This window comes from Drosophila kikkawai, chromosome 3R (genome assembly GCF_030179895.1).
Source record: "Drosophila kikkawai strain 14028-0561.14 chromosome 3R, DkikHiC1v2, whole genome shotgun sequence".
Classification (NCBI taxonomy): domain Eukaryota; kingdom Metazoa; phylum Arthropoda; class Insecta; order Diptera; family Drosophilidae; genus Drosophila; species Drosophila kikkawai.
The window spans coordinates 14,171,779-14,185,112 of record NC_091731.1 but is presented as its reverse complement, the minus strand read 5'-3'; the positions used below and the strand labels follow the sequence as shown (position 1 = coordinate 14,185,112).

The 13,334-nt window shown below is 43.3% G+C and overlaps 1 protein-coding gene across 2 annotated transcripts in view; it reads left to right on the top strand.

Annotated features, from left to right (window-relative positions):
- Positions 1–13,334, top strand: part of cdi (center divider) — a 49,461-nt gene that overhangs the window by 22,193 nt on the left and 13,934 nt on the right. For both annotated transcript variants that reach the window (XM_017164536.3, XM_041774512.2), the window contains exon 3: positions 12,265–12,386. In XM_017164536.3, the coding sequence (XP_017020025.1) occupies positions 12,265–12,386 (122 nt within the window). The remainder of the gene's footprint in view (positions 1–12,264; positions 12,387–13,334) is intronic.

The window sequence follows — 13,334 nt, the reverse complement described above, 5'->3', positions numbered from 1 at the left end:
ACCGCCATATTATTACTACTTTTTGTTGCTGTTGGTTATTGTTTCCTTTTTTGAGTCTCGAAATGCTGCACCCAACGACGGTGCTCATTTAAATTTGTCACGGCGCCAAGAGCCGCGGAAAATGATTGTATTTTGGCTGCATTTCTAAGCCCTGGCTGAGACTCGCTCGTTTTGTGGGGCAACAAACGCATCTGACGGCTTGACGGCTTGATGGCTGCTCCCAGCAAATGCCCCCAAAAAGAGGTATGAAATTAAATAAATTTAAAAAGAAACAAATAAGATTGCGGCGGCGGCGGCGGCGTCATCATCGCTGTGCCTCCATTCAAATTCGTACACGTTCAGGTAGATATATATGTTGTGCAACTTTATTATTATTGTTTATTTTGTGAACGCATTGGAAAAACACAGCAGAAAAACCGAAAAATAATGAGCAACATTTTTCGTGGCAGGGTGCGGCTGGGTTAAATAAATTTCTATATATATGTGTGTATATACTTTTAACGAGTCGCCAAATGGGCCTGGGAAAACAGAGCTCTATTTGTTCTAATTGATTGCGAGTTTACTCTTAGTTAGTGAGTTCCACTGGTGTTTGTTTGTCTTTATGTTTGCTTTTTGTGAAGGATATCCGAATGGAACTACTCACACTCGGCTGCTGGTTGTCACCAACTTTCAATTAACGAACTGACAGGCAAATGCATTCCCGCTCGGGGTTCAATGCACTTTCTGCGAGGGTGAGTCGTACACACTCACACACTGTGTTGACACACGACCGGCTGCCTCGCTGATTTAGCCTTGAAATAGTTGACATGTCGCAGGCATTTCTTTATGTACTCCCATCCAACTATCCAACCATTCAACCATTCATACCCCTCCGCGGCAATGAAGTAATAAAAACAGAGAGGAGGGGGCGAGTTGTAAAAGTTGAACGACGGGCGACAAGGCAAGATGCTATGCAGATGGTGCTGCTGCTGCTGCTGCTGCTCTTTTTGTATCTATATCTCTGTATCTTTTTTGAGCTGCGGCTCCGATTCAGTGTCAAGCTTTCTTTGCCATTATTTTCGATATGTATTTGCTGCAATTTGCCAAAAGAGTTGAAATACTTTAGAGACAAAGCCCGGCTAAAAATATGGTGTGGAAAAATATGAAACAAAGCAATTATAATGCAAACTTTCTTTTCGGAGTCGAGTACTACATACACGCGACAACGGAACATCGAAAAGCATCCGAGGAATGGCACTCCTGCGTAGGTTTTTCCAATACAAAGTAATTTATTGCCCTCGTGTTTATGAATTAAACTGCCGGGGAAGCCGGAGATTTTTGTCGGAAAAAAGTTTTCTCACATTTGAGACGTGAAAAACGTAATGAAATTAAAGCGAGGCTTGTCTGGCTTGGCCAATTTCAGATGTGCAGCCAACTGTTGTGGGCCATGTCTTCTTTGTTTGTTTGTTTTCGCCTTGGCCAAGTGCGATTATTCATTTTTGTGTGCCTATATAGCTGCATTTCACTTTTGTGTACCGCACTCGATGCGCAAACGATGCGTAATTAAATTGTTTATTGTGTTTCTTTATGTTTCTGTTTTTCTCCTCTGCTTTCTTTATATGGAGCGCGTTTGTTTTTTGTGTTTGTTTGTTTATAATATAATTTATGCGCACAATTTAATTATCAAAAGTAGATTGTTCAGTACAGTTTATGGATAGGCTAAGTTCATTGCCACATACAGTATTAATAAACACTTTATTCCCTCTCTGTTTTCAGGTAAGCACTCATACATTGTTCCTTATTGCCAAATCCTTGGAATTAATTGCCCGAAAGTTGCTAGTGTGGCAGGTAACTGAGATCAGCAGGTAAATCACACGTTCGATCGGCTCCGGTTGTGCGTGAGAAATTTCCTATAAATATTTGCGACAATTAAAAAGCTATTTCAGCAAAATGCCCAGCTCAAGTATGTGCTGCCCATGGCTCACTCACCTCCTAAACGAGCCACTGATTGATAGACTTTAGCTCGAAACGCCACCAATCGATCCAGTCCAACTGGTTTCTGCACTCAGAACAAAAATTTGGATCGAAGTTGTAAATTTCAATAGATTTTTGATATCAGATAGCACAGTTTGCATATTTTATTTTAATTTCTAGTCAACTTATCTAAATAACTTGGATTATAAATAGCAGGAATTCACAAGGTTGTGTATTCTATTTTAAAGGAACCTTTATGTAGTTTTAAGATAAGCATTTTACGAATGTATAATTGTTTTTTGCGTCTTTTTCAAATGAATCATTAAACATGCAGCACAGCACTGCTTTGAGTCTGAAGATTAAGAATACAAATCCTGATATAAGAGTATTTATAGAAGGTTTGTTGGCCTTGTCCGGAATAATTCCAGCTAATAACACCACTCTAATAACAATATATAAGTAATTCTCTATACTCTGTAAGAATCAGTTGAGCATTTTATAACTAAAAGTAACTAGAAATTGTTTAAAACTATCTTCCTTTTAGAAGTAAAGTTAGCTAGCTTTGGGGATTCGTTTCCCAAATCTAAGACCCGCTTTCCCTCCGTGTAATACGATCCGGCTCCGATTAGAACGAGTTGGGTGCTGGCGATGTTCGATGTCCGACGTTGGTCGATGGCGTTGACGTTGGGCGACACGTGTAGCCGCCGTCCAGTCCAGCCCACTTGACATGAGTTGCACACAGACAGAGTCCCCACTCTAGTCGGGAGCAGCTGCCGGGCTCTTCCTTCCATCATACGGACTGGCTACTGTGACCAGCAGAGGCAGCATGTGGCTGGCACTACATCAAGGGCAGACGGCTCATAGGCAAGAAGCCGAGACGTCGCCACGATCTCAATGGAGAGAAGAGTTTGGTGTACGGCCTCCGTTTGGCTTGGCTGGCATTCCTTGGTGTCGTCTCACTGAGAGAACAAACGCCGCCGCCGCCAATCCTCGGCAGCGGCATGCCACATTTAAAATGTAAACGCCAATTGATTATTAACGCGCCAAACCAATTACATTTCGTACCCGATCGCACTTAACAAGCCGACAAAGTTCAGCTTTTTGCCGGGTATGGAAATTGCGTGGCCCTCGAATGGGGAGTCTTTGTGCCAGAATGTCTCCCTGGACTCTCTCTTTTTTTATACCCTTACAAACATCTGGGTGTATCCGAGGTCCTAAAGCACTTTTCTGTGTTGTTTCAAGTCGTCTTGAGCTACAGCTTTAAGGTTAATTAATCTTAGGCTCAAGCTTACGCAGGGTTCTATAAAAGCCTATCCTATAACAAGATGTATAACTACATACATTTGAAATTTTCTCCTGGTTACAATCACACTCTCTTCGCTCAAAAGAGCTTAAAGTCAGCTCTAGAACCAGCAACAAACAATCTTGTGTAAAGTGTAACGAGTTTGTAACATATCTTGTTGTTATATTGACCTTCCTTCTTCCTTAAACAGTTTTGAATGTTAGGGTATTACCACCTTCGACCAGCTTTCCCCCCATCTAGTTTCGTACATTTTCGCTAGCCAAATAGGGAGACCAAAACCCTTTCGCCTGGCATCTCCTGCTAATCGCCAGCAGCATGCCAGTGCCAGTGGTCCCTTTTATGGGCAACATGCGACTGGGACCGAGGCGTCTTGATTGGATCTCCCTGGCTTAGTTGCCTGGGGGCTGGGACTCCGGTGAAAAGGAGGCGACTGGGACGCACGACAAACAACCGCCGCCGCCGCCGCCGATGGCGAGTGCGTCGTCGCACTTTGTGAAAAGCATTGGAAACGGAAGTGCTCGTGGTTGTCATTTAGTGAAAACGGGTGGGGAGAGGGGAATCCAGCGGAAAGCGTGCGTCGTTGTCGTCTGGACTTTATGTTGATTTTAATCGCAGGGACGTGTCACAACTGGCCAAATGCATCGCCTCATCCGATCTGGGTGCACATCCAAATCCACTTGAGGGAGGGATTTCTAATTTAATTGACGGTGGTGACTGATGTCTGCGATTTGAGGCGTGCGATAAAAGCAATTAAATCGTATGACTTACTACTCGGTGCGCATATTTGATCAAAGAGGTATATAGTGTGGTGGAGTGTCCAGAAAGGGATAGACAGCAGGCGCCGTCACCAAACAGAGAATAGGAAAATAAAGAACCCTCTCGTCTTAATATAAAAGTAAATTTCCCAGCCAAAAGACTTCTGCCATCAATTGGCAATTCGATCAATTTGGCTCTAAGGTCAAATAATGCCGTATCGCACCCCTAATCCTCCCTGCTGACGTACCAGTGTACTTGAAAAACGCACTGGGAGCATGAGAAGCCAGCGGTTCTGTTTTTTCCTTCCACTTCCACCTATCGATTGCCAGTCGCCACATCCAATTAACAGTTTGCTACTGTCTTGTGTGCGGTTTTTCTTTTTATTTTATTTCATTTCTGGTATTTAGCACAGTTTGCTGAACGCGGCTTGTTGTCGATACTGCTGCTGCTGCTGCTGACAAGACGTCATTAATTGATTTTGTGTTACATTTATCCACTTAATTGAAGATTAAATTATAACTCATAAAGAGCAAACAAGATATCGGGCTCATGTTTTGTATGTTTCGAGTTTTTAATTAGCAAAAGAATTTATAGAATCATTAAAACAATAATGTTTTCGATGGGATCGCTGACTTTGAGAGTGTATATTACCATTTAATTGAGCGATCTAGTTTTTAGCTCGTTCCACGTAAGATACTTAGTTAATTAATTACCGTTAAAATCATAGTAAACTCTTATAGATAGTAATAGTCGTAAAAAAAATGCACACACTTCCCAGTTGTAGGTGGTTTTTTTTATGCATATAAAAGCCGTTATAGCTGTTGATTGCATCATGCCAGCAGATATAAAAAAGTGCACTTGGCTTTATTTTAATTTAATTTATGAGCTTATCTCCGCATGACTCAGGCAATAAAAAGTCAACCATGTGAGTAGAGAGTATATCTAACACTTTCTAAGGTTATCCCGTTAAAGCTTAACTGGCAGAGTTTTTGCGGAACTACCTTGGGATACGTTCACATATATATTTCCCCCTTGGAACCGAATATTAGGGAAAACGAAATAGCTAAAAAAAAAAGCACCGTAACCGTAGCCAGCTCCTATGCAATCGTTCCATGAGTACGCGTATCTACGATCTAAGATCGCTGAAATAGTGCTCACCTATCTGTATCTGTGGCCCAATACGACGTCGCCTTAATGACGCTGCTTGTTTTAGGTGCGTCGCTGCGACTGTGTGTTTGCTTAACCCATTTATTATGTCTTTTGCCATGCCATTGATGCAAAAGTAAATAAGTTAAGCGGCTTTTAATTTTATTATTGTGCCGTATAGCACAGCGAGGTAATGTACACAAATAGAGGTGAAGTGCGACAGAGATAGTGCCGGCAAGGCACTATAAATCAGTCTAATATATATATTGTTAGGCGAATTATTAAGTCATTACCTATAGAGAGAGATTGCCTTCCCATGGAGCACATTTCAGCACAGCATTCCTCAACCACCGCCGACGACGATGATTGATACCCCAAAGAATACAAATAATTATGACCTTCGGTTTCGAGTCTGCTCTCGCTCTGCGGCTTTCAATCGTGGCAGGGGGTCGGTCGGTCGGTCGGTCGTCTACTGGGCCCTGGAGAGAGGGAAGCATGCAGCCGGGCTAGCCCATAAACAAATCAGGTTCAAACCAATCCAAATCGAAATCCAAATCCAAAGAATGTCTTGTCGTCGTGCCGCCGCCTCACCTAAGCAAACACCACTATTATTCTGTAGCCACAACACGGGCACGTCGTCCACCTCGATTCCAGTTTATTAATTTTTCGAGGAGTGGGGCAGAGAGGAGCCTACACGAACGAACCCCATTCCCGATCGGGTCTGTAACCAGCCGAGTCATCCCACATGATGGCCGGATTGTTCCTATTGTGACATTGTGTTATAATTCAATATGTAGAACGTGTGTTCGATTTTGAATGTTTTTTATGGTCGTCGTGTAATCGTAAAGTTCGCTGTCGTTCGATGTCATTAAAGGCGAGTCCTAGATCGTGAGAATGGCATTACTGGAGTGGAATGGAATCGTTTGGAATGGGATGTGACATAACACGGGACATTAAACTATGACTAGTATATATATACTAAAGCGAACGTGCAATGAACTGTTGAAGGTGATCCCGAAGGCTGATAGTGCGACGAGGCCTCCTCCTTGTCAGATTTGAGTCGATTATTATGCAATGTTTGTTATTATTACTTTACGCTGGCTGATAAATCCAACTCACCGCGAGATGTGCTGCGCCAGGCCTGGCAGTTTCCGCATGCTCGCCGAGCTCTGAGGCTTTCGGTATGCGTTAATTGTCCCCGCCTCCTCCCTCGCTTTTCAATTTGATATCGAATTTCCATGTTGCCTACAACTAACAGCTAATAATTGCTGTTGTTTAAAAATTGCCAGCACCCACCCACCAACACCACCACCACCTCATCCGCCTCCCACTAAAAGTTGTGCAATATGCGTGAGTTGTTGCTGGTTGGTGCAGTTGCAGCTGTTGCTTCCTGCCACGGCAACATCCACCGGCAACAACAGCATTTTACTTGTTAAATTATTTGCTCAACACGAAATAAAATTTTGTTAAACATTTGCTGCAAAGGAAAAGGTGAAACAACACAAGCAGCAGGAGCTACAAAAGCGACGGCAGCAACCGCCAAAAAAACAAAAGCAAAAAACATTTGCATAACTGCGCCAAAGCTTCCGTTAACAATTAAAAACACACACAAGAGTCAGGCCAAAAGACAACAATAATCTTCCAAGACCGAGTTGGAGTCCAAGTCCATACGTCGGAACAAGTTCAATAAAAGGTTGCATAAATCCGCAACTGTATCTCGATAATCTGCCGCTTGCCACATCTCCCGCAAAAATTCTTTGATTTGCGCCACTCAAACGGACACTTCCTGGTTGCAGTCCGCCCACTGAATCCACCAAATCCACCGGGGAAAAGTGATGGTGTGAATGCACAAGGTGCAACGCCAGCAATTCCGCTCGTTTCACATGAAAACCAAATTCGAAATCGCTTAAAACGGCACTTGAGCTCATATGGTTTTCGCCGCTTCGTTGTTAACGACTCTGTTTGTGGCCAAAAACACATAATATGTTGATGGAGATGGAGATAGAGTTATATATCTTGGCTATTTGGGGGCTGGCTGCACGGCCGTAGCTTTATCTGCAATTGTTTTCCGCTATTGCCTCCACTATAAATGTTTATGGATCACTAGCCTGGCGGCTTATTAATTCCCCAGAAACCCGAATCCTCCCATTGATGCATCTTTATGATGGCACGCCCTTGGGTGTTTGAACTTTCCATTGCTGGCTGGCTTTGCGATAAGATTGGCCCGAAAAACTCGCCTGTTAACTGATTAGATTACCCATTAAATTATAATCCCAATAACGCTACGCGTCGGTTTATTTATATATGGCCCCCTCGATAATGGTCAGAGCTTGATGAGGTCTAAATATATATCAAGACAATACGTCAATCCCGTTGTCAGGGTTAATTTTGGCAAGACGGAACATCTTAATTTGCAATGATGAACTCGGACTCGACTTTCGCGTGGCGTGCAGCAACCCGGCTGGAGTCCCCATTAAACCCGTTCCGTGCGCCATGCAAATAGCCAAACAAAGTCACCTGTCTCTCCATTGGCTCGTTATAACTGACCATAGCAATAAAGGCCATTTAGAGCGGCCCCTGACGCCCAAAACAACTAAACTGAAAAGCAGCCAGTCAGGCAGTTGGCTAGAAATGAAGACGGCGCGTAAGAAGAAAGCAAACTGGGTTAAATTCCATTCAAAAGCCGGCTCAGAGAGCGCTCAACTCTCAGCTGCGCCAGCTCCCAGTTCCCAGCTCCCAGCTGGTTCTATTTCTGCTTCTCTTGGCTTTGCGGGAATGGGAATGGCCAGAAAAGTTGGTGGCAGCAACACCTCTCGCCTAATATTTGTCTTACATGGTTTTAGCCGACATTTGTCGTGCGTATTTCTGGGTTTGCACAGCGGCGTGAAAAACGCGCCCCGCCGGAGTGTGCCAGAACACGTTTTGGCCAGACTCTGTCGTCGTCGTCGTCGCCGTTCCTCCTCCTCCTCCTCCTGTCACTGCTGACATTGTACCGCTAACTGGTGTTGCCCCAACACGCTGCCATGTGAAAGATGATTGACCAGGCTGGGTTGGCTTCGCTTGCCTCTTCGGTGAATGAAGAAAAAACCCAACTGTAAATCGCATTAAGTATTTGTTAACCAGCAAAACGAAACGCAGCAGCCGCGTGGAAATAGCTGGAATATTTTCACCGATCACCGATCAGCAGGCAGCAGCCGGTGCAATCGAGTCCGCGGATCGAATGTCACACGTGTGCCCCACGCCGCGTCCGTTTGGCTGGAACGCGTTTTTCGGCCAGCAAATACATGTAACAGCCTGGCCCCAACCGAGCGGGTTTTTCCGCTGCTTACAGTTTGCATTTTTTGTACTCTAACCCAGGGGTATTTTAATTGCAGTCATCAATTTGAAGAGATGACTGGCTAATTGCTATATAAAGTCCTAGATGCTGTGGTGTAATCACAAATTTGAGCCTTATAGTTGTAGTAAAAATAAGAGAACTATAACTTTAAGCTTTTAAAGAACCAAATATCCAAATAGAAAGATTCTTCTTGTCTATGATATGTGAAGATAACTTGTAGTAGTATATCCTGTAAGGGTATTCCTTATTCAACTACCAACTCAGCTTCCTTTCCCACTTTTTTTTGGCCACACTTTTTTGCCGGCTAAAATGTCAGTGTGAGGCTCTCGCTTCAAGTGGACAACGACAACGACGCCGACGACTGGTTTCGGCCAAAAGCCTGGCCTTTTGGTCAAAAAGGATGTTTTTTTCGGCGAGGTGGTGCGGCAACTTTCGTTGTTGTTTTGTTTCCGCAACCGCCACCATTTTATTGCTGTTATTTTCATTTTTGCCTTGCAACTGAAAGTGAAAATACGAGTATTTACGGCTAAAGCCAGGAGATTTGTTTGCATGCAGAGATGCTGCCTGCCCGTTGACATAACCATCGATGCCTCTCAGCTGGCCATTGAAACTGGTTAAGTAATAATGATTTCATGTGTTTCATTTGAATGTGCAGAACGAGTGGCTTCACTCACTCTCTCTTCCTTCCCCTGTCACTGTTATTGACAGTTTTTCCGGGCGGAACTTCTTGGCTCTGAGTATCTGCGCATTATTTAAACTGTAAACGAATATTTAAAAGCCTTTCCATGCTTTTTAAATAAGCAAACAGAACAAAGAAGTTCATAATGGTTCGACGACTGTGTGTGGCTTATAAACTTATACATACATATATATTCTTCATAAGTAATTTCTTGTTTACGCTGACCGATTGTTTATCAATCGTTTGGATTTGGGGTCAAATTATAAGATGGAACCGATGGAAGGTGTGAATTGATGGAAGAGAAGGGGAACCTCGGGATTTGAAAAGCTTTTTAGAACCTACGCTACTCCCAACTCACTTTTCCCACACACGACGATCTGGGTTGGAGATTTCTTTCACTTCGGACACCTTCGTTTTCGGATTTCGCCGGTAATTGATTATTTTGGAAGCCCATCGATGCCGCTGTCCGTTGTTTGCGGCGGCAATTCTTTTCTCACGTCACTGCCGGCCGGCCTAAACGCTTTTCAATAAGAGCTAGCTCCGGCGGCCCCTTTGAATCTTTGAAGCCGGCCGCCAAGCACAAGATCAATCCGCACCAGACTGTGTCTGGATGCAGCGGTGAGTTCTCTCTTTTGGCACAGATGCAGGCCGAAGGCAGGCTAGGAACATGGACGTGCCACTTTTTGGTCGAAGTCGGAGCACTCGCTTTGTCCGCGGCACGAACGTTCGACGGTTCGAACATTTTTGGATAAATACACGTAGTTTGCTGGAACTGCCTCTTTTCATCTGCAGCGCTCATTAAGCGCTTCTAAAGCATTCTAAAATGCATTTAATGGTTTAATTGTCCGGACAAACACTCGACGGGGAGTGGTCTCTACTTTTGACGGATGTCGAGGGTTTGGCTGTGACACTCTGTAAGTCGGAGGGATACATTTAATGCAAATCAATTTGGCAAACACACAAAGCATTATGTTTGTGTTTTTTAGGCATTACTGGTCACGCACAGCGCACAATTAATTTGGCAATTAAAGAAATACAGTGGAGATTCTTCAAGTTTACTGATGAGGAACTTGCTGAAAATAACCAATAATTAACTTGAAATTAATTGTGTGAATCAGCGGCAACATTAAGTGCTTTAATTGCAAAGAATTGTCTTCATAAATGCCTAGCGAATTTCCCTTAATCTATCTCGCAATTTCTAAGCATCCAAAAATGTCGTTCTACTTATAGAAGTCGTACCGTAAAATCAATATGATGAATAGCAATTTAAATGGGAACTTACCTTACTTCAATAAACTCTCGGGGCCTCTATCCGGCTGGGTGTGTCCGCATTATGAGGCGATTTGATTGCGGAAAACACACATGAAATATTAAGTATAAGTATATTGAAAGCTCTCTTTGAGTGGCAGATAAGCAAATGAGCGGCTGACATGAGGAGCTGTCCAAAAATAAAGTGACACCGAGCGGAAATCGAATTCTGAGCCAAGTTAAGAATCTTGGGGGCACCTTCCTCCACCTCCTCTCCACTCTCCTCGATTGCCAGACGGATGGAGTAAACAACTCATGACTGCAGACCGCCGTGAATTGGACTTTGGCCGCGGGGCGTGAGCAAATAGCAAATAGCAACTGGCAACTGGCAATAGCAACTTCATAAATTTGTTAACACCGACGCAAAGGCAGCAGCAGCAGGCAGGCCGGCTGGCAGCCAGCACAAAGCCGAAATGAGCTAAAAGCGCAACAGGACAATAAAGAATGACAATGACTTGGTTACGACTCTTGGAACCCGACGGCGTCGTGTGTGTCACCCACGCACACGTGTCCCCAGGCCCCATTTCCATACCCAAACCCAGGCCCAAACCCATATCCCGCCAGCATATCAACTTACTCACCCACCAGACCATACCATACTACATGGCGAAGATCGGCGGATCTGGGATCTCGAAAGAGACTTAATTTGCTGCCATTAGCAGAGAGCCGAGAAATTCGCGGCCGAGGAATAGAAGTGTCTGCTGTTTGTCTTCACTGCGGCATAAAAATAGAATAAAAATAAAACTGGAGACGAAGACGAACACAAGTTGCCATTGTCGTAGCTATACGTGTATGTCTTGCCAACCTCTCTCGGGGCTATTTATTTAAGTGAATTGTGAATAATGTTGTCTGGCGCCAAGTGGCAATCCCGGCTCAGACGGACCGTCGGTTGCTCATTTTAAACTGCGAAAAGGCGCTCTTAAATCAAAAGGATGTCCTCAAGCCAAGACCATAGAAATAGCAAAACATGAAGTCAGGAATTGTGTTTATTATTACTAAGTTAGAGGGAGGATAAAAAAAATCTACGAGATTACAAAAAAATAGCTTGAAATCCTTTTAGAAAAACTTACGAATAACCATAACAGATTTAGCTTTAATCTTTAAGCTAGTTGGAAAATAATATCTAGTTTTTATTATAGATTTGTTGCTAGCAAATGTTATCTCATTTTAGAAAAGAAATACTAATTAAATTATTATTATTAACATTCCTATAATTCCTGTATTTTTCCTGCTTAAAATATAAACTTAATTTCCGTCAGTGTAGAAGATGCAGCAGCACCTACGTGGAAATTACACGGACCTTCCGGCCTTAACCCTTAACCCCTTGGTGGGCAGACCCCACCCTAACCCAAACCACTCACAAGACAAATTCAATTAACAATTTTAATTGTGATTGCAGACAGCTTTTCCCTCTAACTAACCACCAGACCAGCGTCCAATTGGATTGGTCCAAGCGCGCAGACAGACGGGTTTATTGATTTTTCATTTGGTCTGTACAAATCCATGGAAACCGCTTTGCCGGTTGTCTCACTTGTTTCAATGCAATTATTTGCCTTGCAACTTTCCAAGCGAACTTGACCCTGGAAAGCGATAAAAATAAATGAAAATACCTGATTTTAGTTGGTCAAGTGTCCTCCCAATTTACACGTACGTCGCCTGCTCTTGAGTTGTCACGAAGCAACAGGCAGAACGATTTATGGATCTGCCGCTTACTATAGTTTCTATATATGTACAAATTCATGTTTCTGATTTTGGCAATGTTTTTTTGTTACTGTTTTCCAGGTCACACACCGAACTACCGGCGAGGTGATGGTGCTGAAGATGAATCAGTTGCGGGCTAATCGACCCAACATGCTGCGGGAGGTGCAGCTGCTCAACAAGCTCTCACATCCGAATATACTGAGGTGAGTTGGGAAATCCTAGTTAGATATAAATAACTGATATAACGGGTCAGAATATTGCAATATTTCAATAACAAGTAAACAAATGCACAACTGATGCAGCTCCGACTAATGGGTCAATGTCATGCGGGGTTGAGTCATCTTCCTTGGGTTTTAATTGCAAACTCAACTTGAATGTATGAAAGATTGCGACTCTAAATGCCTCGTATGTAAATTTATATGTATATTCCCTCAGCTCTGGATGATCATGTGCTCGGTTTGTGTTTACGCATTCAGTTCGCACGTCGCCGCGAATTGACCATTCATTATACATTTCGGGGGGATTACGTAAACAATTTAATGGGTTCATCGCGCGGGGTCTCTTTATCTCGGATTCTACGCAAATAATGTTCATGTTGTCTGTCAGATTCAATTCAGTTTCGCATATTTAACACACAATTTGTGTACTTGCTCTGGCATCATCAGAATAACTGACCTATGCTAAAGCTGAAACAACATTCATATATGGTTCATATATAGTAGTAGTGATTCACCGAGGTCTGCCGCAAGTTCTGACTGCTGACTAAACTGACATCATTATTATGGACTCGATTATTATTATTTTTATTGAAAGTAAACTTATTTAAGGCAATGTGCTTTGAACAAATATTTGCGGTTTACCGAAACGAAATGGTTGTTTGTTTATTTGCCATTCTTTTTATTTATTTCAACTGGCATTTTTAAAGAGTTCCAGTTCGAGTTCGAGTTCGTGTTTGAGTGCGAGTTCAAGACCAAACACACATTTCCGATGCCCGTGGCTGCCACCGAAAGGTCAAGTTCAGGAGCTGCTGTAGTGGCAACTGCTGCTGCTGTAATTACCTTGGCAGTGACCAGGTGTGTTCGAGGGGCGGCGGAGGCTATTGGCTGTCTGGTGGACCCTCTCACGGGTCACACTGAAACTGCTGATGTAAT